Source organism: Erinaceus europaeus, chromosome 17 (assembly GCF_950295315.1).
Source record: "Erinaceus europaeus chromosome 17, mEriEur2.1, whole genome shotgun sequence".
Taxonomy (NCBI): Eukaryota; Metazoa; Chordata; class Mammalia; order Eulipotyphla; family Erinaceidae; genus Erinaceus; species Erinaceus europaeus.
In genome coordinates, this window is record NC_080178.1 from 68,051,034 (window position 1) to 68,078,940 (window position 27,907).

A 27,907-nucleotide genomic window follows, 5' to 3' on the forward strand; every position below is an offset into this window, starting at 1 on the left:
CAGCTCATATCTCAAGCTCTAGGCAAATTAATGAAGAGATGAGGGACTTTAAGCAGTCACTTTAGTGATTAGCTAGAGTGTCTGTACTAAGATATATATATATATGGAAAACATGAGACTTAAAAAAGCTAGAATTAGGTCATGTTCAAACAACTTTCACCACAGTAGTAAGAGCAGTAAACTGCTCAGTTAGCTGGAAGGCATTAGTAAAGAATGAGGCGCAGATCTTTTGAATATAAGAATTTGAATGGGAGTCGGGCTGTAGCGCAGTGGGTTAAGCGCAGGTGGCACAAAGTACAAGGACCGGCATAAGGATCCCGGTTTGAACCCCGGCTCCCCACCTGCAGGGGAGTCGCTTCACAGGCGGTGAAGCAGGTCTGCAGGTGTCTATCTTTCTCTCCTCCTCTGTCCTCCCCTCCTCTCTCCATTTCTCTCTGTCCTATCCAACAACGATGACAACAACAATAATAACTACAACAATAAAACAAGGGCAACAAAAGGGAATAAATAAATAAAATTAAAAAAAAAGAATTTGAGTAGTTGTTGCTGATAGTCCTGTGAGCACTAAGCTGAAATGCTGATGAAATAAGGTTAAAGCAGTTGAGGTTGGGAATGAGAGGAGAGGGTACGTGAGACAGCAGAGTGGTTATGTAAACACTCTAATGCCTGAGGCTCCAAGGTGCCAGGTTCAATTCCCCATACCACCATAAGCCAGAGCTGAGCAGTGTGCTGGTAATAAATAAATAAATAAAATGAGAGAGGCCAGGTAGTGGCGCACCTGGTTAAGTGCACACATAAGGACCCAAGTTCAAGCCCCCTGGTCCCCACCTGTAGGGGGAGAGCTTCAGAAGTGGTGAAAAAGGGCTGCAGGTGTCTCTGTCTCTTTCCTTCTCTATCTTCCCCTCCCCTCTCAATTTCTGTCTCTATCCAATAATAAATAAAAACTATAATTAAAGAATGAGAGGGGCCAGGTGGTAGTGCATATGCTTGGGTGCACACACTGCAGTGCTCAAACACCTGGGTTCAAGCCCTTGGTTCCCCGCCTGCAGAAGGGAAGCTTCACGAGTGATGGAAAAATCATTGCAGTTATCTGTCTCCTCTAACCCCTCTCTGAACTTGTCTTTAGCCAAATTTTTTTAAAAAGTTAAAATAATGAGAGAGAATACTGTTTTGGATGGACTTTAACTTGGAAGTCACCCAGAATATTTGTGATATTGAAGAGTCATATAGAAGGGATTTTAGGATCAGTCACATTTTCTTCTGAGTTGGCAACCAGAGATGGCAGTAGTGAGCCTAATATAGTGGACTTCAGCATATGTTTGTTAGCCTATCGTTGAGTAATTCATTTATAATATTTCTTTTTTTCTTAGGTCCACTGTTAACAATGGCCGCCCCCTCACTGAACCCTGAACATTTGCTCATAGGCAAGATGACAAATATGTTCTCTTCTCCTTTATCTATTTTTGAACTATTACTGTATTTGGAGAAACTAAACATAGAGGAATTAAACAGATTCAAATTACTCCTGAAGGATGAGATGATGGGAACTGGAGACTACCAGATACCCTGGACTCAAGTGAAGACCAAAGCAAGTGTTCTGGCTAAGCTGATGGATGAGTACTACTCAGTAGAGCAGGTCTGGAATGTAACACTTAAAATCTTTGATCAGATGAACCTGAAGTTTCTGTGTGGCAGACTAAAAGCACAGAGAACCTGTGAGTGTTGCTGGGGATATATCTGGGGGTAGGGAAATGAAAGCACTTCTTGGAGTTCATTGAGATGTTGCTGTGAAAGACCTGGGGATTAAACTATTCCATGACAGCCAAGCATATTGTGAATGTGTTGGATCATTTGAAGAACACTGAAGAGGCAGAGTTTTGAGTAGTTACTAAGTTTACAATTTCTGTTGGGGGCAATTCATCTTGTAACAGTTAGTGAATTAGTGATATGAATTAAATCATGTGCTGTTTTGCCTAAACTCCAAGTTAGCTGGGCTAAACCTTGGGCAATCTAAAATGTGACTTAAAACCTTTGAAGTATGAGGGGTGGAGGGAAATTAAGGAACCTGAGCTAAGTCAGGCATGGCTATGAGATATTCTGGATATCTGATATCCTTTACTCACTTGTAATAGTTTATAGCTGTAAAGCACAATATCATTTATTTCCTTTGAAGAATTATCACTAGTCAAGGAAACTGAGGCATAGGCTAGACCACTTCACTTAGAGTTGCATCCACAGGGTGGACGTGGCAAAAAGTCTTCAGTTTTTATGACATTACTTCTCCCAGCAGTGAAGCTGGTAGAATCTGAGGATGGGGGTGGGGTGGGGGGGGAGAGGCATTTTCTTCAACTCAAATGGTCATGGAATTGGATTACTAAAGAGAATTTAGGTCCCTGTTATGCCTAACACCAAAGTCTCTCCTGTTTCTGGTAAATCCCATGATCCATTTTGGAACCTGTTGCAGGGGCAGATCAGATCATTCCACAAGATGCCAGAACGGAACCAGCACAAGACACTCAGAGCTCAGTGCTGGGTGAGTTTGACCTTTTCCCAACTTTGGGAGGAATTGAAACTTTGATGCATGATGGGGTTTATTATACTAGAAAGGCTTTATTCAACTCTGATCTTTTACCATTCTGCCTTTTCCTGTCTAACATCAGGTATGGTAGAGAGAGCTCAGGTATGGTAGAGAGAGCTCTTGTTCACACAACAAATTTTCATGTCTAAGACTTGGAGATCCCAGGTTCAATCGTGTAACCACAGGAATCAGAAGAAAGTGACCTGGTTAAAAAGTAGTATAAATAAATTAATAAATGAAAAAAAAAAAAAACTCTCTAACCAGACTCAGAATTGGGGCCATGTTAAGTTCGTATAACTGTGAGAACAATACTTAAAAATGCCAAGTCAAAATAGACACACAAAACTATATTTGTATGTACTTTATTAGAGTTCCTGGGTTGGCTGGACTATTGGGTTTTCTTTCTTTTTTGCCTCCAGGGTTATCGTAGTGCCTGCACTACAAAGCCACTGCTCCTGTGGCCTTTTTTTTTTTTGTTCTCTAGATTCTTTGGATAGGACAGAGAAATTGAGAGAGGAGGGAAAGATAGAAAGATGGACACCTGTAGACCTGCTTCACTATTTGTGAAGCACCCCCCCAAGTCCCTGCAGGTGGGGAGCCAGGGGCTCAAACTGGGATCCTTGCGCTTTATTCTATGTGCACTTAACACCATCCGTCCCCTTTATTGGGTTTTCTTTTACTTTTTAAACTTTTTTCTTTGTTTTTATTTACTTATTGGATAGAGACAGCCAGAAATTGAAAGGGAAGGTGGAAATAGAAAGGGAGGGAGATTGATAAAGCAGGGCTGCAGGTGTCTCTCATTAAGCTTTCTCCCTGAAGGATCAAACCTGGGTCCTTGTACAATGTGACATGTGTGCTCAACCAGGTACACCACCACCTGACCCCTTTTAAAATTTTTTTTTGTAGAGGTGAGAATCAAAGATGGGGGAAAGACAGGAGACAACATGTAGCATCTCTCCCAACACTCATGAAGCTTCCCCCCTGCAGCTAGAGACTTGTACCTAGGTCCTTGCCCATGGTAAGCTGTGCACTCTGTTAGATGAGCCATCATCTGACCCCACTAACTGTTTTCAGTCTATCTACCCTCTTCAGAAATGATGCTATGAGAGCCAGACAATGGAACTCAGTTGAGTACACACTGCCACACACAAGGACCCAGGTTCAAGCCCCAGGTTCCTACCCGTAGGGTGTACATGTACATTAATGTACAGTGAAATGGTTGAAGATGCCTCTCCATCTCCCCTGTCTCCTCTCCTCTTAATTTCTGTCCTATGAAGTAAAAACAGAAACAAAATTTCAAAGGAAAAAATGGCTTCCAGGAGTGGCTGATTCATAGTGAAGGCATGAAGCTCCAGCAGTAACCCTGGTGACAATTAAAAATAAATGATGCTAAGAGTACTAGAGAGGTGACCAACTAGTTTCTATGAAATATAATTTCAGGTTTCTTTAGAGACAAAGCGACAGAATGTATCAATGAAGCTTCCTTCAGTGCTATAGTAGGTGGTCTCAAACCTGGGTCACTTACACATCAAAGCAATAAACTCTTCAAGTGAATTATTTTGCAAATCCAAAATGCAATTTATAAACCCAGATCTTCTCAATATTAGTCCAGATCATTGTTTCCCTTTTAGCTATATGTGGCTGATTTTCAGTTTATGTAAAAGGAACTGTAGTTGATTAAAAAAAAAAAAAAACAACTGGATTGTATGTGAAACTTTGTCTCCAGGGTTATCGCGGGGGCTCAGTGCCTGCACTACAAATCCACTGCTCCTGGTGGCCATTTTTTCCATTTTATTGTTGTTATTGCTGTTGTTGGATAGTACAGAGAAATCAAGAGGAGGGGAGAAAATTGAGGGGGAGAGAAAGATAAACATCTCCAGACTTGCTTCACTGCTTGTGAAGTGACTCCCTTGCAGGTGGGGAGCTAGGGGCTTGAATTGGGATCCTTGTGCCAGTACTTGTACTTCACAAAACCTTTATTTTTAAGCTACTTCTTTCTTATGACCCATAATTTCATTCAGGAAATAATTGAGAATATTTTATGAAGTTGTTTAATCTAGTGAATATTTTATAAATGTTTTAATTAAAAGATATCAAAACTTTTAAAAAATTTCTTTATTGGGGGATTAATGTTTTACATTCAACAGTAAGTACAATAGTTTGTACATGAATAACACTTCTCAGTTTTCCACATAACAATACAACCCCCACTAGGTCCTCTGTCATCCTTTTTGGATCTGTAGTCTCCTTTCCACCCACCCTAGAGTCTTTTTTTACTTTGGTACAATATACCAACTCCAATTCAGGTTCTACTTGTGTTTGCTCTTCTGCTCTTGTTTTTCAACTTCTGCCTGAGTGTGAGATCATCCCATATCCATCTTTGTTTCTGACTTATTTCAGTTAACATGATTTCTTCAAGCTCTATCCAAGATGGGCTGAAAATGGTGGTCACCATTTTTAATAGCTGAGTAGTATTCCATTGTTTATACCATAATGTATACACAAGTTTACCACAGCTTGCTCAGCCACTCATCTGTTGTTGGACACCTGGGTTGCTTCCAGGTTAATAAAACTTTTATTATCTGTTGTTCTGAAGTTTATGTTTATTCTTGGGGGTATAAATTGAGGAAACCAGTAGCTGGTTTAATTGTTAAAAATTCACTGGTAGAAACTTAAAAGATAAAAGTATGAAGTTAAAAACATCATTCTTATAATCCCAGTTTTCTCTAAGATTTTTTTAAATATTTAATTTATTAATGAGAAAGATAGGAGAAAAAGAACCAGACATCACTCTGGTACATGTTCTGGCAGGGATTGAACTCAGGACCTCATGCTTGGGAGTCTAGTGCTTTAATCACTGCACCATCTCCTGGACCACAGTTTTCTCTAAGATTTATGACAGAAAAAGGTAGGACTAGTGCAGGAAAGACTGAAGGACCACTCTGGTACCTGTGCTGCTGGGAATTAAACTCAGTACTTTATGCTTGATTCCAACATCTTCTTTAGCCTAATATTATTTTCTTTTTGGGAAGATTAATGGTTTACAATCTACAGTAAAATACAGTAGTCTGAATGTAGTAGTCAAGCATGAAGTTCCTGAGTTCAGTCCCTGGCAGCACATGTACCAGAGTTATGTCTGGTTCTTTCTCTCCTATCTTTCTCATTAGTAAATTAAAAAGTAGTTGTACTTGTTTAACATTTTGTTTTCCATATAACAATCTAATCCCGCCAGGTCCTCCACCATCATGTTTCAGGACCAGAACTCCCTTCCCCAACCCACCCCATAGTCTTTTTACTTTGGTATGCAGTACACCAACTCAGTCCACATCCTGCTTTGTGTTCTTTCAAGAGTCCAACATTTTACATCTTATCTACTGTGCCACCTTAGTCTACCACAATTTTTTAAAGTACTGCATTGTAGTAGTTAGCATGTCATAGAGTTCTTTTTGATATCATACCTTATTTTGGAAGAGAGTTAAGTATAATCTAGGTAAGCATAATGAGTAATGTTAGGTATCTGTATTGAATGTCCTAGTAGAGAAAAAATCATAATACAGACTAGTACTTTCAATACATGCTGTGAGTGAAAACTATACTAGTGAATACTTGGAGAATATACAAAGAACTATTCTAGTTTTGAAATTCAGTGAAAGCTTCCCTGAGATAGTAGCACTGAAAGGAGGAATTAAACTTCAGTGAAAAATTAAACTATTTTTATTCTATATAGACATGTAGGAATTTTCTTTCCTCAAAATTTCAAGCTATTCTTTAATTTTTAGCAATGTTTTACCGGTCTGGAATGGATTGTTAATCTGTGGATTCAGATCTATCTTCAGGGTCTCCCTACAGTTTAGTTGATTTCTTTTTTAATCTGGATGACTGTTTTCTATATAGATCATCTTTTTACTCTAGAGGGAGAAACAAAAAATAATTTCAGAGGAAAAATTGTAGTTTGCATCAAAAATTCATTTTTGTGTGTGTATTGCCAAAACTTTTGTAGCTTTTTAATCCTTTATTTATAAAAAGGAAACATTGACAAAACCACAGGATAAGAGGGGTACAGTTTCGCACAATTCCCACCACCAGGACTCTGTATCCCATCCCCTCCCTTCCCCTGATAGTTTTCCTATTCTTTAACCCTCTGGGAATATGGGCCCAAGGTCATTCTGGGATACAGAAGGTGGAAGGTCTGGCTTCTATAATTGCTTCCCTGCTGAACATGGGCATTGACAGGTCGATCCATAACTCCCAGCCTGTCTCTCTTTCCCTAGTGGGGAAGGGCTTTGGAGAAGCAGAGCTCCAGGACACATTGGTGGGGTCATCTGTCTAGGGAAGTCTGGTCAGCATCATGCTATCATCTGGAACCTGGTGGTTGAAAAGAGTTAACATACAAAGCCAAACAAATTCTTGACCAATCATGGACCTAAAGGCTGGAACAGTGCAGATGAAGAGTTGGAGGGTCTCCATTTTGTAGATAGCTAGTAGGCATATTTTAGTTCAATTCCAAAGGGCCTGTGCCTATATATATTTTTTCCCTTTTTCTCTTTGCCCCTGAGCCTGAAATCTGATACGCCAGTGGATCCAAGTTATTGTCTGGGGAGATGATATCATGGCTGGAAAAAGGACCAGAAAGCTGGATCAGGGAAGAGTAGCTCCCTAATATGGGAAAGGGGTATAAATATTGTTGACTCTAAACCCCATTAATTTGATGTGCTCTGGGGCCCATAATTAGCTTAGGAGCCTTTGTGACCTCTGCATCCCTGTAGATGTGAGTACACATTCTGTGGTCATGAGTAGGAACACTCCATGCTGCCCCAATATCGACCCATCTTCCTCAGGTGTAGCATAGTCTGTTGTCCATCCTCCCTTTGGAGGATAAAACATTCTCGATCAATGTTGATCACTTTTGCAGTTTCTAATGCCAGTTTTAAATCTACAGGACGATTGCATCCCTTTGTCCAAGCCTGCCCTACCTTCATTTCATCCTGTAGCACTTGTTCCTAAATCCATTCAATATTTTATTTTTATTTTGTTTTTACCAGAGCACTGCTGGGCTCTGGCTGATGGTAGTCTGGGGATTGCACTTGAGAACTCAGAGCTTCAGGCATGAAAGTCAGTGTTATGACTATTCTTTCCCCCGCCTGAATATTCAGTATTTCCATTGCAGTTCATAGAACTTGTTCTAATTGTGTATGTTTTCCTTTCTCCTCCATTTGAATTGACTTAGGTGAAGGAGAAGAATACAGAATTAGAATAAAGGAAAAATTTGGCATCCTGTATAGTAAACTTTTGCCTGGAGAATCTGATTTCTGTGATGGAATTTTGCGGGAAGATGAAAAACTTTTGGAAACTATGTTTGAGGTTGTCACAACTGGCAAGGAGCCAGAGAGAGTAGTGCTTCATGGGGCTGCTGGAATTGGGAAAACCACATTGATGATAAAGGCAATGTTAGCTTGGGCAGAGGGGCGTCTCTTCCAGAAGTTTGACTATGTCTTTTATCTTAATGCAAAAGAAATTAACCATCTAAAAGAAAATAGCTTTCTTCAAATGATATCAAAGTACTGGCCCAGTACAGAAGGCCCTATTGAAAAAATCATGATGAAGCCAAGTCGTCTTCTTTTTATTATTGATGGTATTGATGAAATGAATTTTGCCTTTGAGGAACCCGTGGATGCACTGTGTAAAGAATGGAATCAACTACACCCAGCGTCCTTCCTCATGAGTAGTTTGCTAAGAAACAGAATGCTCCCTGAGTCATCTTTATTGTTGACAGCAAGACTCACAGATAGCAAGAAACTAAAGCTTTTGAACAAAGCACGCTTCATAGAGATGCACGGTATGACGGAAGATGCAATAAAGGAGTTTATTTTCCAGCTATTTGAAGACAAGAACTGGGCCTTAGAAATGTTCAATTCGCTGCAAGACAACGAAACGCTTTTTAGCATGTGCAAAGCCCCCCAAGTGTGCTGGGACATTTGTAACAGTCTGAAGCAACAAGTGGAGAAAGGTGGTAATGTCACATTGGCCTGCCAAACAATTACTGAGGTATTGACTTGTTGTATCTCTGACTTGTTCCAACCAACCAAGGACTGTCCTCGTGTACCCAGTGAAATTCAACTAAAGAGATTGTGCTATTTGGCTGCCAAAGGCATATGGAACATGACATATGTCTTCTATAGAGAAACCTTAAGAAAGCATGGCTTACTTAATTCTGATATCTCAGTTTTCCTGGGCATGAACATTATCCAGCAAGATGTAGAGTATGAAAGCTGCTATGTGTTCACCCACATACATGTACAGGAGTATTTGGCAGCTCTGTCCTATATGTTGGAAGGTGATTGGGGAATGAAGAGTGATTCCTTTCAGTCTTTTGAACACTTGAAATTGTTACTTGAAAGCAAAATGTATAACAGTCCCCATTTGATTAATATGAAATGTTTTTTGTTTGGCCTGTTGAATGAAAATCGAATTAGACGACTGGAAAGATGTTTAAACTGCACAATGTTACTGGACGTAAAGGATAAGATTCTTCAGTGGGTGAAAAGATTAGGATCTAGAAAGTATTTTCCATCACGGCCGGAATTTCTGGATCTATTGCATTATCTGTATGAGACCCAAGATGAAGCATGGGTAAAACAGGCAATGAAATCTTTCCAAAAGGTTGAAATTGATATTTGTGAGAGAAGACATATGACTGTATCTTCTTACTGCCTTAAGAACTGTCAGTGTTTACAACACATTAAACTGTGTAAAAAAGTGGTATCTCAGATGCTAAAATCAAGCCTAAAAACTGAAACTTGGTAAGTGTTAGACCAACTCTCCTGGGAGGCCTGTATGTACAAGTGAAGGAAGATTGTTTATTACTGATTTGATAATGATCGACAAGACCATAGGATAAGAGGTATACAATTCCACACAATTCCCACCACCATTTTTTAGTGATTTAATAATGATTAACAAGATTGTATGATAAGAGTGGTACAATTCCATACAATTCCCACCATCAGAGCTCCATATCCCATTCCCTACATCGGAAGGTTTAAAAAATATTTATTTTTAAATTATTATTATTTATTAAAATATTTTTATTTTTTAAATTATTATTATTTATTTATTCCCTTTTGTTGCCCTTGTTTTTATTGTTGTAGTTATTATCAATGTCGTTGTTGGATAGGACAGAAAGAAATGGAGAAAGGAGAGGAAGACAGGGAGAGAAAGGTGTAGACACCTGCACCTTCATCGCTTGTGAAGTGACTCCCCTACAGGTGGGAAGCCAGGGGCTCAAACCTTGCACTTTGTGCCACGTGCACTTAACCTGCTGTGCTACCGCCTGACTCCCCATTGGAAGGTTCTTAATCCCTTTGGGAGTATGGACCAAAAATCTATCTGCGGTGCAGAAGGTGGAAGGTCTGGCTTCTATAATTGCTTCTCCACTGACATGGGAGTTGGCAGGTTGATCCATATCCCCAGCCTGTTGCTATCTTTCCTTAGTGGGGCAGGGCTCTGGAGAGAAGTTCTAGGACGCATTGGTGAGGTCCTGTGCCCAGAGGTGTCAGTATGGAACCATAGTAGCATCTGCAACTTGGAGGCTGAAAGGTGGTAAGATACAAGGCAGAGAAACATGTTTGATAAATAAGAATCAAAAAGTACGAATAGAGCAGATGAGATTAGGGACCTTGGGGTGGAAAGAAGCTAGGAAGTCTATGTTCCTAGGGGCCCATGATTTAATAATTTTTGCTTAAGCTTGATATAGCTTACATGCAGATGTACTAAAAATAGTCTGGGAAAATGGAATGTGAACCTTCAGTGTTGACCACATGCTTTGCCTTTTCAAGTAACCTTTCTCTACCCATCAAGGGGAAGAATTGACCTATGGAACTACTAGTTCCAAATACAATTAAAATTGAGGATTTAAGATATTGAGTGGGGTGCTTAACACTAGCCTATGCCTATATAATGCTGGCCCATTACCATGCCTATTGATTTTTAAGAGACTTGAAGTTTACAGACAGTGTATATAATTGATTCATGCACACAGCAGATAAGGACAAATATTTGCTCGGTACATATCTATAGTCTTCCAAACCCAACTCATTTAGTTTCCCTATGATCTGATACAGGTGCTATCATTTCCATTTAATTAATGACACTATACCAGCAAGGTATGTATGTAACTTGAGACTTCACATTTCAGACTAAGTCCTTGACTTTCCAATTTTATCCACACTCTGCCATTGCTATAACAGGTCAGCTGTAGAAGCATCCCTCCTTGAAGAATATGCATCGCATTTATTTTTCATTGTGGGTATAGGAGCCATAGGATGTTTGATCTTTACAGATCTGGCAGGTTTAAATAACCTGCATGTCACTTTTCTTAACACTGACTTTGTAGTTTTATCTCAAGGAATGATTCAATCTAGGACATTAGACATGTAGCCTAGGCCAAATGTTAGAAAGGTATTTTGGCCACTGTTGACAATCTTCTGCTTCCTCTTCCCTCCCCTCCCCTCTTACTACTTAAAACTAGCTGGCAATGTTGCTTTACACATCCAAAGAACCCCCTTTTTTTTTTTTTTTTGCAAAGTCTATCCCAAATCATAATTACTTTGTAACTCTTCATAAGAGCAGACCCTGTGGGGGCTGGGTGGTAGTGCAGCCAGTTAAGTGCACATGGCGCAAAGTGCAAGGGCTGGCGTGAGGATCACGGTTCGAGCCCCTGGCTCCCCCACCTGCAGGGGGGGGGTCACTTCACAAGCGATGCATCAGGTCTGCAGGTGTCTTTCTCTCCTCTTTCTCTCTTTCCATTTCTCTGTCCTATCTAACAATGACAATAAGAATAGGACTGGTGTAAGGATCCTGGTTCAAGCCCCCTGCTCCCCACCCTGCAGGGGAGTCGATTCACAAGTGAAGCAGGTCTGCAGGTGTCTATTTTTCTCTCCTCCTCTCCCCCTCCTCTCTCGATTTCTCTGTCCTATCCAACAACAGCTATAACAGTAACAACCACAACAAGGGCACCAAAATGGGAAAAATATCCTCCAGGAGCAGTGGATTTATAGTGCTGGCACCGAGCCCTAGTGATAATCCTGGAGGCAAAAAAAAAAGCAGACCCTGTGGACCATTGTACCCCTAGTAGCTGCATATATGTCCAATGTTTGAATTAGATTTATTGCCAACTTTTAAGACCTCCCTTGCAGTGTCATCTTAGCAAAGTCTGGAAAGAACTAACATTTATGTAGCAAAAGTAATCAGAATGTGCCACTCCAAAATAGTTTTTACATAAGAATTATTTTGAGCCGGAGGCATTTGAGCTCCTAAAATTTCTTATCTGCTTAAAAGCAGAGCCTCTAAAACACTTAAAATTCCTTCTGAGAGCAGCAACTCTAATCTCTTCTTGAGACACAAGTTAGCGCTACAGCTAGGCACTGTCCCTCACTATCATTGTCCTACGGCTCTTTATCTCTCCAAAAAACTTTTTCCATAACTACATTTCTCTTTTTCCCTAAGTTAGAAAAGAAAACGCATTCTAAGCATGTTGAGTTACTTATAACTGAATTTCTTCCAAGAATGTGCACGGTGAGTATGCTAGGAAAATATGATTCTTTATTTCCTCTGATGTGTAGAAACTTAAGAAGGGCAGAGGGAAAGAATGTTTTCCTCTCCTATAGTAGCTATTATATATATATGGCAACATCCTAGACATCTTCTTGTTTTTAAATATTTTTCTTTATTGAATAGAGATAGAGAAATTGAGAGGGGTAGGGGGAGATAGAGACAACTGCAGCCTTATTTCACCACTTGTGAAGCTTTTCCCATGCAGGTGGGGAACAGGCTTGAACCTAGATCCTTGTGTACTGTAGTGTTTGTACTTGACCAGGTGTGCCACTGTGTGGCCCAGCGGACATATACCTTAGTATATAGTTGTAACTACTAATCATTAGAAGTATGTACAATGTGATTTAAAATTTTTTATTGGATAGACAGAAATTGAGAGGGGAGGGGAAGACAGAGGGAAAAAAACACCTACAGTCCTACTTCACCACTTGTGAAGCTTTCCCCTTGCAGGTGGGGACCAGGGGCTTGAACCCAGGTCCTTGAGCACTGTAATGTGAGCACTTATCCAGGTGTGCCAATGACTGGTCCCAAAGTATTTACAATGTAGAAAATTTACTGAGTGGTTTTAAAAGTATCTTTATATTTATTTATATCTAAGAATTTTAGGATGAGAAGTTAGACACCAATATGGTACATGCAGTGCCGGGAATAGAATCTGAAGTCTTGGGTACACAGGTCTGGCACTCTTAATAGTTTCACTACTACTTAACTGCTACATTTTTTTTCTTCCTAAATCATATCTACAAATAGGGGCAGGTGGTGGTGGTGCACCATGTTGAGAGCACATTATCTTGCACAAGGACCAGGGTTCAAATTGTTGGCTTCTGTTTGCGGGGGTGGGGGAATGTTATGAGCAGTGAAGTAGTGCTGCAGGTACCTCTCAATTTTTATCTCCTTTTCCCCTCTCCATTTCTGTTTCAATCTAATAAAATTTTTAAAATAAAATGTTTTTAAAAAATAATATCACAGTTATGAGGCCAGATGGTGGTACAACTGGTGAGTGCACACTTTACAGTGAGAAGAATTTGGGTTTAAGTCCCTGGACCCCACCCGCAGGGAGGAAGCTTCATGAGTGGTGAAGCAGTGCTGTAGGTGTCTGTCTCCCTTCCTACTCTCTACCCCTTCTCAATTTGTCTCTATACAAAATACTATATTTTTTAAGACTAAAAGTGTTCACATTAGTATTATTGCCAGAATCACTATTTAGTGAATGGCAGTGTCGGGACTCTTGTTGTACTCTAGATTTTACAATGAGTATTGATAGCCTGCTTAATAATTACAGCATAGGGTATTTTAAAATGTGCACAGTACTTTCACACGCTCCAAATTGACTGTTAAATCTTCACAACTCTATGAAAAGAAATGCCACTTCCACTTTATAGACTAAAGAAAACTCAGAGCACATGGAACTGTGACTTGTTCACAGTAATAGTTAAAGAACTAGGACTCAAAGACTGTGGTTCTCAATCTACACCAGTCTTGATACTGGCTCTACAAGTTGACTAAAGACTTCTCTCTTGTTCCTTCTGAGTCTCTTCCTTGAGAGTGAATTCTGTGTGGTCTAAAATTTGTGTGTATTCAGGGTGTTGGTAGTCTGAGGGCAAATAAAACCTCCAGAAGGTGCCCAGAGGAATTCCTAGAGTACTACACATACCCCAGAGCTGCAGAGGTGCTTCTTGCTGTCTCTAAGTACTTTCACTCGGTATCATCCCCTGAAAGTTGTCTGGACTTAGAGTCACCTATATTCCTTTTCCCAATTATTTTAGGCAAAGACAAGCTGATGAAATTTCTAAAGGCTGGCAAGACCTCTGCTCTGTGCTTCATACAAATAAAGACTTGAGAGAATTGGAATTGTGGCATAGTGACCTTGATGCATTAACTCTGAAGACGTTAGTTGCAGAACTAAGGCACCCAGACTGTAAACTACGAAAACTAGTGTAAGTCTGGCATGACAAAAGCTAATGGAATCAAGCCAGTTCTGTTTGTTTGCCACACTTTACATTCTTATATACAAGAAACCAACAGTAAATTAATGCTGAAATTCCGCTGTGTAAAATACTCTAACACAAAAGAAGCCATTGTGGGGTGGGAACATTACTCGTCTGGGGGAACTTGCACAGTTTTATAGGTGTTGAGGGTTTTGGAGATGGGAGTTAAGAAACACACACAGCTAATCTAGGTATGTTATAAAAATGTTTCTATAGTCAAATTCTAGACAGTTGCTCCTTTTTTATTAGGAAATATTTTACATTCAGCTAAAATTCAGATACTAAGTGTTTATTGAATTTTTATAATTTAAAATAGAATTACATTATTTCAAAGTGTTCTTGAATCCCTTTTTCTATTCAGCCCTTTCACTCCATTAGGTCCCCAAGGCAAACATTTGCTAGTCTCTAGTATTACCGTTAAATAGCTTTTCTATGCCCTTGCACTCTTATTGTAATTTATCCATATTACTGCATGCTACAATAGCCTGTCTTCCTTTCTTCCTTCTTTCCTTCCTCCCTCCCTTCTTGTACTATTTTAATGAGTGGCGTCACACTGCCATTTGGACATAGTCTCATTGATAGACCCCTGGCTTAGTTCCATTTTGAAGCTACTGTAATAAGACTACTATGCATAATTTTAGATGAAGTCCCTTTTTTCATCTCTAGGCTAATAACCTAGAAATGGAATTTTGTCTATGATATGTCTGACTCTTTTTTTAAAATTTATTTTATTTATTCCCTTTTGTTGCCCTTGTTGTTTTATTGTTGTTGTTATTATTGTTGTTGTTGTTGGATAGGACAGAGAGAAATGGAGAGAGGAGGGGTAGACAGAGAGGAGGAGAGAAAGATAGACACCTGTAGACCTGCTTCACCGCCTGTGAAGCGACTCCCCTGCAGGTGGGGAGCCGGGGTTTGAACCGGTATCCTTACACCGGTCCTTGTGCTTTGCGCCACCTGCGCTTAACCCGCTGCGCTACAGCCCGACTCCTGATATGTCTGACTCTTAAAGAAATCGCGAAACTATTCTTCAGAAGAATTGTACCATTATAAAGTTCCACCAGCAGTAATTGAACATTCCAGCTGTTGCTCACTCTAGCAATATTTACTGTGTTTTTTTTCTAAAATTGCATTATAGTTTAAGTTTACTTCAAATACACTGCCCTTTTTTTTTTTTTAACATTTACGTACTTGCATTTCTTAACTTCTATTGTCACGGCAGAACTGGAAGTAATCCTACTTCCTTGCCTTATTCAGTATCCATCAATGGCCTCAAGGCCTGCTGATTGCTCTGTGATACTTAATGAACTCTGAGCAAATTACAGTTAGTTCCACTATACTTGTTTAACAATGAATTCTTTTTTGGTTGTTTATTTTTGTTTTTTTGTTTTGGTTTATTTGGAAGCTGGTTTTCTTGTGATTTGACTTAGAATCTGTTTATAGTGAAATCTGACTATAGTTCTCCAGTAACTAGATGACTTCCGGTCTTGAATATAGGTGTGGTATTTATTTCATATGCTAAGAGTAAAAGGGTCCTAAAAGTCCTTTTCACAGACTACCAGCTCTCTCCACCACATTTTGTCCTCACTGAATGTTACCAATCTAGATCCTAGATCCTGACAATAACCAATTTGGGGGGGTGGTGTATGTGCAGTGGGGGTTTAAATAGCTTCCTCTTTTAAAATGCTAGCTTCCATTGGGTGATGTGTATAAAACCATGAGAACAGTAGTCTTTTTCACCTCAGAGTGGCCTTAAGCTCTTTTTTCCTAACACATGAGATTGTATTTCTTATTTATATTTAGCAAGTGCACTGGGCATTTTTACATGGTTGTTAGCATACTAAATGGGTAAAATACACATATACATACCTATATCTAACCAGAGCATTGTTCAACTCTGGTTCATGGTGGTGCTAGAGATTACTTCACAGCCTCAGGCATAAGACTCACTTGCTTAACCATTAGGCTATCTCCCCAGAACAAGCAAAAAATTTCTTCTTGGTGCTTGTATATAAGAGTGGAAGGCAGATAGTGGGTAAAAAGAAAGGAAGGTCATTTTATAAAGGGAGGTTTTAAATAGTGTGAATGTACTGAGCACTGGGTGATAGCAGAGACGTGCAGAAAAAGTGTACCTGGCTGACAGTATCTTAGGAAATGGAAAATAGGGAGAGAAATTGGCAACTTCAACTGCTTTCATACTTTGCTTTGGGCCATTTCTTTATACCCAACAACAAAGTCCATGAGATGACAGAATATTTTACAATGTTTTTGCTAATGAAATAATCAACTTGATATTGTGATATCATGCACTAAAAGGAATAAATATGAATCAAGTAAGAAATAAACATGTGAATTAATGTCATAGTTACAGTATTTGGAATAGCCTACATTATTGATAGTCATTCCTGGGGTTGAGAGTTTCAAATATGCATTTTAATTTTTGTTGTACTGTCAACTTCTTTTCCTTTGAGGTAGGAAAAAAAAATTAAAAGACTTTAAGAATATAATGGACAGGCTAGGTACATAGCGTAATGGTTATGCAAAAGATTTTCATGTCTGAGGCTCTGAGGTCCCAGGTTTAACCCCCAGCCCCAACATGAGCCAGAGCTGAGCAGTGCTCTGGTCTCTCTTAAATAAAATAAATAAAATAGTAAGAAAAAAAGAATATAATGAACATTTATAAGTTGCAGTAAATTATTCTCTTAGGCCACGTCCTCAAATTGGGATGTATGACCTAAACTAGAATATGAAGAACCTAGAGTAAATAAAAGGTAGCAGGACTTGGAGATAACATCTAAGAATTGGGTTTGAAGGGAAGGATTCTATAAGCAGAGAGGCACAAGGATGGCATTGTAATCTCTCCTGCACATTTTTTCTTCTGAAGGTTGAAATATGTTTCTTTCCCTGATGGATGTCAAGATATCTTTAGCAGTTTGACTCAGAGTTGTAATCTGAATCATCTCTATGTGAAAGGGTATAATATGAAGGACCAAGATGTAAAATCATTATGTGAAGGCTTGAAACATCCAAAATGTAAACTGCAGGATTTGGGGTAAGCTTTATTATAATTCATTATTTTGTGTCTCCACATTGACTTTCCAACCTGGACTGACTTTGACAGAATCAGCTTCAACATCTTTTCATGAATGGAATAGCAGGAATAAGCTGTGGAGGCTCATACTCCTAGTGTCTCTTTAGTCACATTATGTTAGTATTTCAGCTAATGAATTTGGAGGAATACAAATCAGTTCATAACCTCTATTCAGAGCAAGCTGAAGTTTTCAGCCATAGTCTATGTTCTAGATCATTTATTGGTGTCTAATGTGTCAAGTACTGGATTGAGGAGAGCTTTAGCTGTTCCTACCTCTATATATCTTATTTTTGTGGAAGGGAACCCATTCCTTAGAGAATAGGAACTCATAAGTCCTTGACTTAAGGCAACTAGAACTCCCACATTCCAGGAATGCTACCTGACTCTTGCCTGACAAATGGTTAATATCATACCCAGTCATATCTAAAGCACACTCTTTTAAATCACCCTCAAAATATGGTCTACCTGCACTTTCTTTTGCTCCCCTTTCTCTTTTACTTGATATTTAGAACCCATTTTATTTCTGAATTTATTGTTTTCACTCACTGGGTTTCTCAGAAAAGGTGGATTTCTGGGTACCTCAGAAAATATCGGTTAATTGCCATGAATCAGTGAACTCTTGGAAGACAGTTGTAGAAATCATAGTTGTTGTTTCTAATTTCTTTCCCATCTATAAATGACAGCAAAGAGCCATACATCACCACATGCCATGCATGATACGTGTATATAGCCATATATCACCACATGCCGTGCATGATACATGTATATAGCCATATTATCAATTCACCTTTCACCTTATGTGTTATAGTTAGAAGAAATTCAGACCAAGTAAAAAATCATTCAAGTACTTTTGAATGCTTTCATCTATATTTTCATAGGGCATTGGGAAGGTAGCATAGAAGACACAGACCTCTCCACTTTTAACTCATAAGCACTTTTGTGCTTTTGTTCAGTAATGCTCATTCTAGGCAGGGAAACTGGATTTCCAAAGTCCCAAAAAGAGCCTGTAGTATCTGTTCTAGTTCTTCTCTGAGCAGACACTTTTTCTATTTTCTAGCTTGGAATCCTGCAGTTTAACTACAGATTCTTGTGTAAATATCTCTGAAGCTCTCATCAGATATCAGAACTTGATAAATCTAAGTCTTTCAACCAATAGTTTATCTGATAAAGGAGTGAAGCTGTTGTGTGAGGCTTTAAGACATCCAAAATGTCAACTGAAGAGATTATCGTAAGTCTTCCTTTGTTTTCAAGAGTCTTAGAATAAGGTAACTTGTTAGAATTTTTTGCGATATACCTACTGTTGACAGCAAGAAAATGATGGCTTATAGATTATAGTTCATTTGACCAAACCCTATATTCTAAGTTTAGGATAGGCTTATGTTTTATAGAAGCATAGTATCTTGTATGGTTGTATCACAATGTGATTATTCTGTTCATTGCTATTAGATGGCAAACGCTAGAAGAAGAATTGCTATTAGATAATTTGAGATCTAAAATTGAGGAGATAGTTTATTTTGTCAGATACAGTTAATTTTCTATCCAGATAAATTGGTAATATCCCCTTAGCAGTCTTGAGCCTACATTTTAATACTCTCATTTTGTATCTATAGTCCTTTTGGTTATTAGATGTTTTAAAATAAAAAGTAATAATGAACATCTTTTCAAATACATTTGGGCTTACACATTCTAGGAATTGACTTTTCATAGGCTGTTTTATTTGTGTGTTTTCTGTTGCATACACTATCAGTACACTAATAGTTAACACCTATATCTCACAGTAGCATTTCTAACTTCATCATTTTTAGAATTTAGCAGTTCAAAATTTTTGTGATGTCAAATTATCTTCTATCTCATGACATTTATTAGTTTTGTCATAACTGCAAATCCACTTGGGGTTTTTTTTTTTGGTACTATTATGATTTAACATGGAAAACTAATACAAAATTTTATAAGGCCAAACTTATTTTCTCCATTTGTTATTTTTACCCTACTCTATGGAATATTCATCTGATTGAAATGCCACTTTTTTCTTTTTTTATATTTATTCCCTTTTGTTGCCCTTGTTGTTTTATTGTAGTTATTATCGTCATCGTTGTGTAGGACAGAGAAATGGAGAGAGGAGGGGAAGATGGGGGGAGAGAAAGATAGACACCTGCAGACCTGCTTCACCGCCTGCTTGTGAAGTGACTCCCCTGCAGTGGGGAGCCGGGGGCTCCAACTGGGATCCTTATGCTGGTCTTTGCACCTTGTGCCACGTGCGCTTAACCCACTGCGCTACCGCCAGATTCCCTGAAATGCTACTTTTATTGTGTCTAAAAGTACTTGCTTTTGTGGTTATTTCCATATCCCTGCTCTGTAACTACTTTGGCAATAGTACATAGTATAGATACTTTATTTAAAGTAAGAAAAATGTTGAACATATATCCAGTTTATTGTCCAAATTTTTTTTAGTCATTTAGTGATTTTTTTTACTAGTCATTTAATGATTAACAAGATTGTGATAAGAGAGGGGTACAGTTGCACACAGTTCTTACCACCAGAAGTTCCATATCCCATTCCCTCCACTGGGAGGTTCCCTATTCTTTATCCCTTTAGGATTATGGACCAAAATTCTTTATGGGGCACACAAGGTGGAAGGTCTGCGTTCTGTAATTGCTTCTCTGCTGAATATGGGTGTTGTTAGCTCTATCCATATCCCTAGCCTGTTTCTATCTTTCCCTAGTGGGACAGAGTTGTGGTGACGTGAGGTTTCAGGACATACTGGTGAGGTTATCCAGGAAAGTCAGGATGGTATCATGGTAGTGTCTGCAACTTCGCTGAAAAGTGGCAAGATATAAAGCAGGACAATTGTTTAGTAATCATCTGAATCATTCTAAAGGTAAGAATAGAGCAGATGGAACTAAGGGTTCTAACTAAGGCCCAAGAGGCCCATGACTTTACTAGTTGTTGACTGAGCCTGATAGCTAACATGGTGGACTAAAAACATTGCCTGGGAAGATGGTGTCAGATAATTAATAGGACTAAAAAGCTGTATCAGGGAAGAGTAGCTCCTAAATATGAGGAAAGTATATAAAGTACATAAATATCATTATCTGTAATTCTATCAGACTTAGGGCCCATGTCTATTCATATTTTGCACAGGAGTCTATGTAACCTCTGCTTCCTTGCATTTGAGCTCTCAGTCCATGACAGCTAGGAACATTCTAGGCTGCACTCATTTCAGAACCAGTCTTCCTTGAATAGCAGAGTAGGTTGACCCAGCCTCCCTTCAGAGAGTGGGGCAGTCCCTACCGTTGCTGTTCACATTGAGGGCAAGGTCCTAGAGAGGCCCACAGAGGGCTTATGATATTTCCTGATGGAAGTGAACAGTGATGGTATAGAAAGGGATCTATTACAGATCTAGGCCCATCAAGAAATGTAATTTCTGTGTAAATACTGCACGCTAACCGACTGCACCACTGGAGCTCCAAGAAATAGAATTTTAAGTGACAAACACACTCCAGGTGTTAGCCCTCTTAGCCAGAGTGTGAACATAGACAATTTTTTTTCTTGGTTACCTTCAGAACTTCTGGGTAGACCATGTCAATTATTTCCTCCAATAAATATGAAATTGAGGATCTCAAGATTACTAAAGATTCATAAATGTTCTTATTCTCAAATGACTCAAAAATGTTAATGATGGGAACTCATGTAAACTACTTTTCCACGTGACATAAGAGTATGGCAGTGGTTCAAGGGATGAGAAATGAGACAGGGGAGACTATTATCTTCGACATGAAAGGATTTTGTTATGTGGAGGTCTTGTAGACAGAAGGAAAAGAGAAAGGAATAAGAATAGCTTCCACTTGTAGAAAAGTGGAACTGTTGTGAGTCGGGCGGTAGCACAGCAAGTTAAGTGCTTGTGGTGCAAAGCGCAAGGACCGGCATAAGGATCCCAGTTCGAGCCTCCTGCTCCCCACCTGCAGGGGAGTTGCTTTACAAGTGGTGAAGCAGGTCTGCAGGTGTCCCTCTCCCCCTCTGTCTTCCCCTCCTCTCTCCATTTCTCTCTGTCCTATCCAATGACATCAAATAAAAAAAATAAAAAAGGGCAACAAAAGGGAAAATAAATAAATAAATATTTAAAAAATTAGAAAGTCAGTGTATCCTTAGAGAATAGAGTAGGAACAAAATATAGAAAGAAAACACCTTTTTATTGTCCTTTTAATTTTATTTTACTAATAGAATGTTATAAGATTGTAAGATTACAATGTATATTTCAAGACCACACCCACCACCAAAGTTGTGTTCCCACCTTTCCCACCTCCCAAAATAACCACAATAGTTCTAGAAAGAAAACAAAGCTCAGTTGTGTATGCTCTTAAATGGCGTACAAAGGGCCTGAAAGAAATATCTAGATAAAATCTTTCTTGGAGATAACATTAGGAATCTTTATGAAAGTTTTGTAAATACATTAGGAATGAAAAACAGATCTGTGGGTTTCTTATGAAATCCCGCCCCCCCCCCCCCCCGCCTTTTTGGTATTTTTAAAGTACGTAGAAGTAAATGTATATCTTTTATTTGGAGGATGGCCATTTTGTGGGAGAAAGTAGGTTGACTCAGTATTTTCCCTTTGTTCATTAGGAAATCATACCTTTCTGGTGGTATGTTATACCTTGCTATGTGTACTTTATTGTAGCCAGAAAAGGTTCAGAAAATGTTCAAATACCATGACATATCTCCTAGAAATAAACTTAGTGTTTAGCACTGACGGTTTCACTTCTTGGATTTTTTTTTCAGTTTGATGGATTGTAATCTCACTCGTGCATGTTGTCTTGAACTGGCTTCTGCTATTTCGAACAGCCCAAACCTGTATAGGCTGAACCTTGGGGAAAATAACTTAGAGGATGATGGAGTAAAAATCCTGAATGAGGCTTTGAGAAATCCAACATGTAATATTCAGAGACTCGGGTGAGTATCTCATGCAGCATTAGTAGAGTATCTATTTTGGTGTCGAGTATATCTAAGAACTTTTGTGGGCCAGGTGGTGGCACACCCAGTGTATATATTAGTAAGTGCAAAGCCCTGTGTTCAGCCCCCTGCTCCTCACCTGCAGGGGTCAGTGCTTTGCAGGCAGTGAAGCAGATCTGCAGCTGTCTTACTTTCCCCTTCCTCTTTCTCTGTCCTATCTGATTTTTAAAATTTAGAAAGAAAAATTTAAAACTGACTACCGAGCGCAGTGGATACATAGCTGGCACCAAGCTCCAGAGATAACCCTGGTTGCAAAAAAAAAAAAAAAAAAAGTATGTGGAAAGGGAGGTGGCCTAGGTTAGCTGCTCTCAGAAATGGAGTCTAATTTTTAAAAAATTAGGATCAATATGTTTTTCATATAGGAGACACACTATATATATAAAGAATACACCTTTGTGTATTCCCTCCAGCCCATTAGTGTCTTGACCAGGTCATGTATTAATTCATACTCAGTTTAAGTCTTGCATGTCATATCCATCTGATAGTCCACCTCTTAACTTTTTTAATATTGATTCCCTTTTATTGCCGTTGTTTTATTGTTGTAGTTATTATTGTTGCTATTGATGTTGTCGTTGGATAGGACAGATAGAAATGGAGAGAGGAGGGGAAGACGGGGAGAGAAAGATTGACACCTGCAGACCTGCTTCACTGCCTGTGAAGCGACTCCCCTGCAGATGGGGACCCGGAGGCTCAAACCGGGATCCTTACGCTGGTCCTCGCGCTTTGTGCCATGTGTGCTTGACCTGCTGCATTACCACCTAATTCTTTGTACTAATCACAAACTAGGAAAGTTACCATGTTCTCAAGGACCTTGTACTCTATAATAAAGTTTCCTAATTCTGATAACTTTTTCTGTGGCCAACCATGTTAGATATTCTAAAAATCTTGAACAGATCATAATACATTTTTACTTGCACAGCATGACCTCTGTATCAAAAACTCTCTCCATGTTAATTTTCCTGACAGGTCCCTGAGTCTTTGACAAAAAATACACATTTTTGTTTATCTTGACTGTCTATATATTTTCGTTACAAAAATGGTGACGTCCCAGCTGCTGGATCTTAAGTTAATATATTACAAAAAACCAACTAAGTTAGCCAAATATTTTGTTATAGTGTTGGCTGTCATAAGAATGCTACCACACAGAGAACTAACTTGCAACATGGCCTCATAAACGTTAGCATTTCTGTTAGGTTTCTCTTGTCCTCCAAGGTCCACAGGGTTGATATGAATGGTTCTGAGGCAGGTTGGATCCCAGGACAGAATCAGAGATAGGGGGCTCCACTATTTTGGAGTAAACCTGTACTAGTCTTTTTGTCCTGGAGGAAGACATTACTTTATCCTTGAAGGTGCCCATTGCACATACATCTTAGGAGATGGTACCTGGTATAGAAATGTCATGATTTTGCATTTAGCCAGAAAAATATACACAAGAGTAAAAACAAAAACTTATGGAAAAATGTCCAATAAATATATATCCCACTTATCTACTGACTGCTGGTAAATTTTCAGACATGCCATTCCTCTGGTCACTCTAATAAGGCCAAAAGAGATTGGAGCCATAGATACTCATTTTATCTTATCCTCTATTAGTCAGTCGGATTTCAAATACAAGATAAATTCAAACTACTATAGTCCTGATTTCAGCAATGTCTCTGAGGGTCCCAACTAACCAACTGTGTAAGACCTGGGGAGAACCAATAGGTCTTAGTATTCACTACACTTCATGAAAGGGCTTTTAGAATGACATGCTGGTCTTGATGTCATATATATGACAAAACCAAACCGATTCCTCCAACTGATAAACTTAGTGATCTGTAGTTCCCAACACACAAACGTGTGACACAAAAGAGCACAGGCTTAAGTTAAATTTGACTAGTCACCATTGCATTGGTTCGGTTAGGTCATGTGGGCAGTGCCACTGAGTGATTACCTAACAACTGTCTTGTTTGCTGAAGATGATCAGATAAAGCTTATAAATTGGTATCTATCAGACTGGAACATAGCTGTCATGGTTGGTGTTTCTGTGAACAAATGACAGGCACCCAAATTTAGACATTGTCCTGGCCTCAAACACATCAGGATCATTTAGGATCCACCCTGTTACGTGAGGTTTTTTAAATTTTATTTTATTTGATAGGCCAGTGACAAATTGAGAGTGGAAGGGGGAAGTAGAGAGGGGAGACCCGTTTAAGCACTCATGAAGTATCCCCCTGCATATGGGGAGCAGAGGCTTGAATCTGGGTCCTTGCGCGTGGTGATGTATACTCAACTGAGCATGCCACCACCTGGCCCCCAAATTTTGTTTCCAACACTTGTGAATGGCTTGACTTGTAGAGGGAAGTGCCCAGCATTTTACTCAACAAGGTCACCATTATCCTCATGATGTAGGACATGTGAGTCCAAGTGGAAATACAGAAATCTGGACCAGAATTAAGTTGAAACCCCATTGGTTCTTTTTGGTTGGTCTGCCACCTGTAGGATATCCTAATCAGGGAAGTTTGAAGTTGTTCTTAAGAAAAGCATATCTATGAATGGTTGAGATGCAGTTTGTAAATTTTAAAATCATTTAATGCAACTCATAACTCAATATATAGTCCATCTTTGTGTCCCAGAGTGCACTAAGAATGATGACATCTGAAATACAAGTTAGAATCTCTATTTATAATAGGTTGGTTTCACTCTTGGTCTTTTCTACATTTTGGAACTGATTAGTCAGTCACTGCCAATTTAGCATTGTTAATAGTTCTTGATAACTTTTTATTAGAATTCATTTCACCCTAAGGCTTATGTTGAGTTACTTACCTTGTGCCATAAATAATGGTACTTGCTCTATCAAGTTCGTGAGCCCCATGTGGGCAGCAGTGTATACTTAGCATATATGTTGGGTGGCTAGGTAAAGATAATGTGAAAATTTAGTCCAGCTGTTTTGAGGAGAATCATTAGGTTCAAAATATTTAATTTAGCACAATTACTCAGTTAATGATGTTGTACTACCACTGGTTAGTGTAGTGCTCTTCTACCAAGTTATTTAAATGACTAATTTCTTTCCATTTGCTTTTTCCTTCCTACAGCTAGACCACTGACCTAATGTTGTAATTTGCCACGGAATTAAATATACATATAAACAATTGTCTGCTTTCTTTCTTTTTGTCTCCAGGGTTATCACTGGGGCTCGGTGCCTGCACTATAAATCCACTGCTCCTAGAGGCTATTTTTTCCCTTTTGTTGCCCTTTTTGTTAGGATTGTTATTGCTGTCATTGTTGGATATGGCAGAGAAATTGAGAGGGGGAGAGAAAGACACCTGCAGACCTGCTTCACTGTTTGTGAAGCAACTCCCCTGCAGGTGGGGAGCTGAGGGCTTAAACTAAGCCAGTCCATGAGTGTGCACCATGTGTTCTTAATCCGCTGCTCTACCGCCCAGCCCCCGACAATTGTCTGTTTTCTTAGCATAAATGGTGTGGTACTGAGAGCCTTATTATAAACCATACTTTTTACAGACTTGAAATTCTAAAATCTGCTTATGTTACATTTTAAATGATCAAAGATGCAACAGTTCCGTAGTGTTCCTTTGTGTGTATTATGTAGTGATGATTAGAAGATACATCTTAGAGGTTATTGTACTCAACTTCTCAACCTTTTGGAGCTATTCTACTCTCCCCAGTCTCAGAACTTTTGTGTGCTTGCTCTGTTTTAACATAAGGCTCAATTTACCTTTGGTCTACCCTTTCTCTCAGGTTGGAATACTGTGGTTTGACCTCTCACTGTTGTCAGGATCTTGCTTCTACTCTCAGAACCAGCCCCAAACTGATAGAAATAAACCTGATAAAAAATAAGTTAGACCTTGAAGGAATTAAGAAGCTATGTGACGTTTTGAAGTCTCCCCAGTGTAAGCTACAAGTGCTAGGGTAAGTATTGACTTTTGGGGGGAACTTACCTAGAATAAGGACTCTTCAGGAGTTACTCATTGATTGCAGGCCTCATGGTCAACCTGCTTGTGGATCCTTAGGTATTTTGTAAGTTCTTTTCTTCATAAAGTACTGAATTTCAATAGAAATAATGTAGCATAGTGGGTAAGAGCTGGCAAACCCAGTTACCATCCTTAAGGAGCTTCACACATAGTGAACAATGCTGAAACTATGACTGTCTCTTCTACTTATTTTCCTATTTCTGTCTTACGAAAAAAGATACAGGGAAAAACTCAGGAGTGGGTGGAATCCTTGTGCAGGCACAAAGGCCAAGTAATAACCTTGATGGCAACAGAAAAACAAAAACACCTGACAACTATAGAAACTGATGACAGACCTAAGAGTGAATTTTGACCTTACTAACAAAATTTTGAACTTGTGTTGGTGCCCAATTAGTTATTTTGCCTTGTCTGTAAAATGGGTGAAATGATACATACTTAGAGGGTTATTGTGAGGGCCAGTGAAATTGGTTTCTATAGGCAATGTTTAGAATACTGTCCAGCATAATGAACAATGTGTATGCGGGCTGTTTTCATCATGTTAGCAGTTCTGTTTTGTTTTGCTTGAATAGAAAACGATTTGGAGGGGGCTGCTGGGTGGTGGCACACCTTCTTGAAGGTACATGTGACAATGCGCAGGGACCAAGGTTTAAGCCCCCAGTCCCACCTGCAAGGGGGGAAGCTTCAAAGGTGGTCAAGCAGGGCTGCAGGTGTCTATCTCTTCCTTGCTATCTTCCCCAACCCTCTGGATTTCTGTCTATCCAATAAATAAAATATTAAAAGAAAAGGATTTGAAGGGTCCTTTTACATTTGAATCTGTTTCCTTCTCTCCAGTCCATTTTTCTTTTCTTTTTTCTTGTCTCCAGGGTTATTGCCGTGGCTTGGTGCCTGCACTATGAATCCACTGCTCCTGGAGGACATTTTTTTTTTTTTCCATTTTGTTGCCCTTGTTGTTGCCATTGCTGTTGTTGTTGGATAGGACAGAGAAATCAAGAGAGGAGGGGAGACGGGGGTAGAGAAAGATAGACACCTGCAGACCTGCTCTACTTGTGGAGCAGCCTCCCCTGCAGATGGGGAACAGGGGCCTCAAACTGGGATCCTTACATAGGTCCTTGCACTTTGCACGATGTGCACTTAACCCATTGCTCTATCACCTGACAACCCTTCCTACTCCAGTCCACTTTTTCAACTTTTACCCCCTCTGTTTTCTTCCCTACTACTCAGTCACATTAATACCTTCTTTCACTGGAGAAATTCTTATTAAAGTACTGTGAGAAAATAAAGTATAAGAAATGTTTCCCTGTTTTCCCAGGTTGTGCAAAGACGATTTTGACGAGGTGGTCAAGAAAATGTTGGAAGAAGTAGAATTAAGCAATTCACAGTTAACCATTAAGTCCAATTATAAAGAAGATCGTTCCTGGTGTTGGTTTTTGTAATTTGAAGAAACTTTTTGCAAACTAAACTAAGGACTTCAGAGACCTGAGGCTGTTATCTTTAGGTACTCTGTACCCAAATATTGTTGTATTTGATGTTTGTTGGTTGTTGGTTTGTCACTTCTCTATAAAATGTTCTACTGCACGCGGTGCTAAGAGGCTAAAATAAAGTGAGAAGCAGAAAGTTGTCTGAAGAGTGCTTAATCCAATGCAGATGTTTTAAGAATTCAGAT

The 27,907-nt window shown here is 39.2% G+C and overlaps 1 protein-coding gene across 2 annotated transcripts; it reads left to right on the forward strand.

The window, feature by feature from the left end:
* The first annotated feature begins 1,352 nt into the window (after positions 1-1,352).
* NLRP14 (NLR family pyrin domain containing 14) lies at positions 1,353-27,861 on the forward strand. 2 transcript variants are annotated; one of them, XM_016190267.2, is made up of 9 exons: positions 1,353-1,715; positions 2,465-2,533; positions 7,806-9,378; positions 13,957-14,127; positions 17,060-17,227; positions 18,324-18,494; positions 22,043-22,213; positions 26,012-26,182; positions 27,554-27,861. In XM_016190267.2, exons 1-9 carry the CDS (start codon positions 1,385-1,387, stop codon positions 27,675-27,677), a joined length of 2,949 nt encoding a protein of 982 aa, XP_016045753.2. In that variant the 5' UTR covers positions 1,353-1,384; the 3' UTR covers positions 27,678-27,861. The 2 variants fall into 2 exon arrangements, with proteins under 2 accessions (XP_016045753.2, XP_060032952.1); XM_060176969.1 differs by lacking the exon at positions 13,957-14,127.
* The last annotated feature ends 46 nt before the right edge of the window (positions 27,862-27,907 follow it).

What these genes read in the sequence shown, in the direction of transcription:
- NLRP14 (XM_016190267.2), top strand. Translation starts at nt 1,385, where the DNA reads ATGGCCGCCCCCTCACTGAACCCTGAACATTTGCTCATAGGCAAGATG. An exon ending in ACTAAAAGCACAGAGAACCT is followed by an intron (nt 1,716 to 2,464) that starts GTGAGTGTTGCT and finishes AACCTGTTGCAG; the next exon opens with GGGCAGATCAGATCATTCCA. An exon ending in TGTAAGCTACAAGTGCTAGG is followed by an intron (nt 26,183 to 27,553) that starts GTAAGTATTGAC and finishes CTGTTTTCCCAG; the next exon opens with GTTGTGCAAAGACGATTTTG.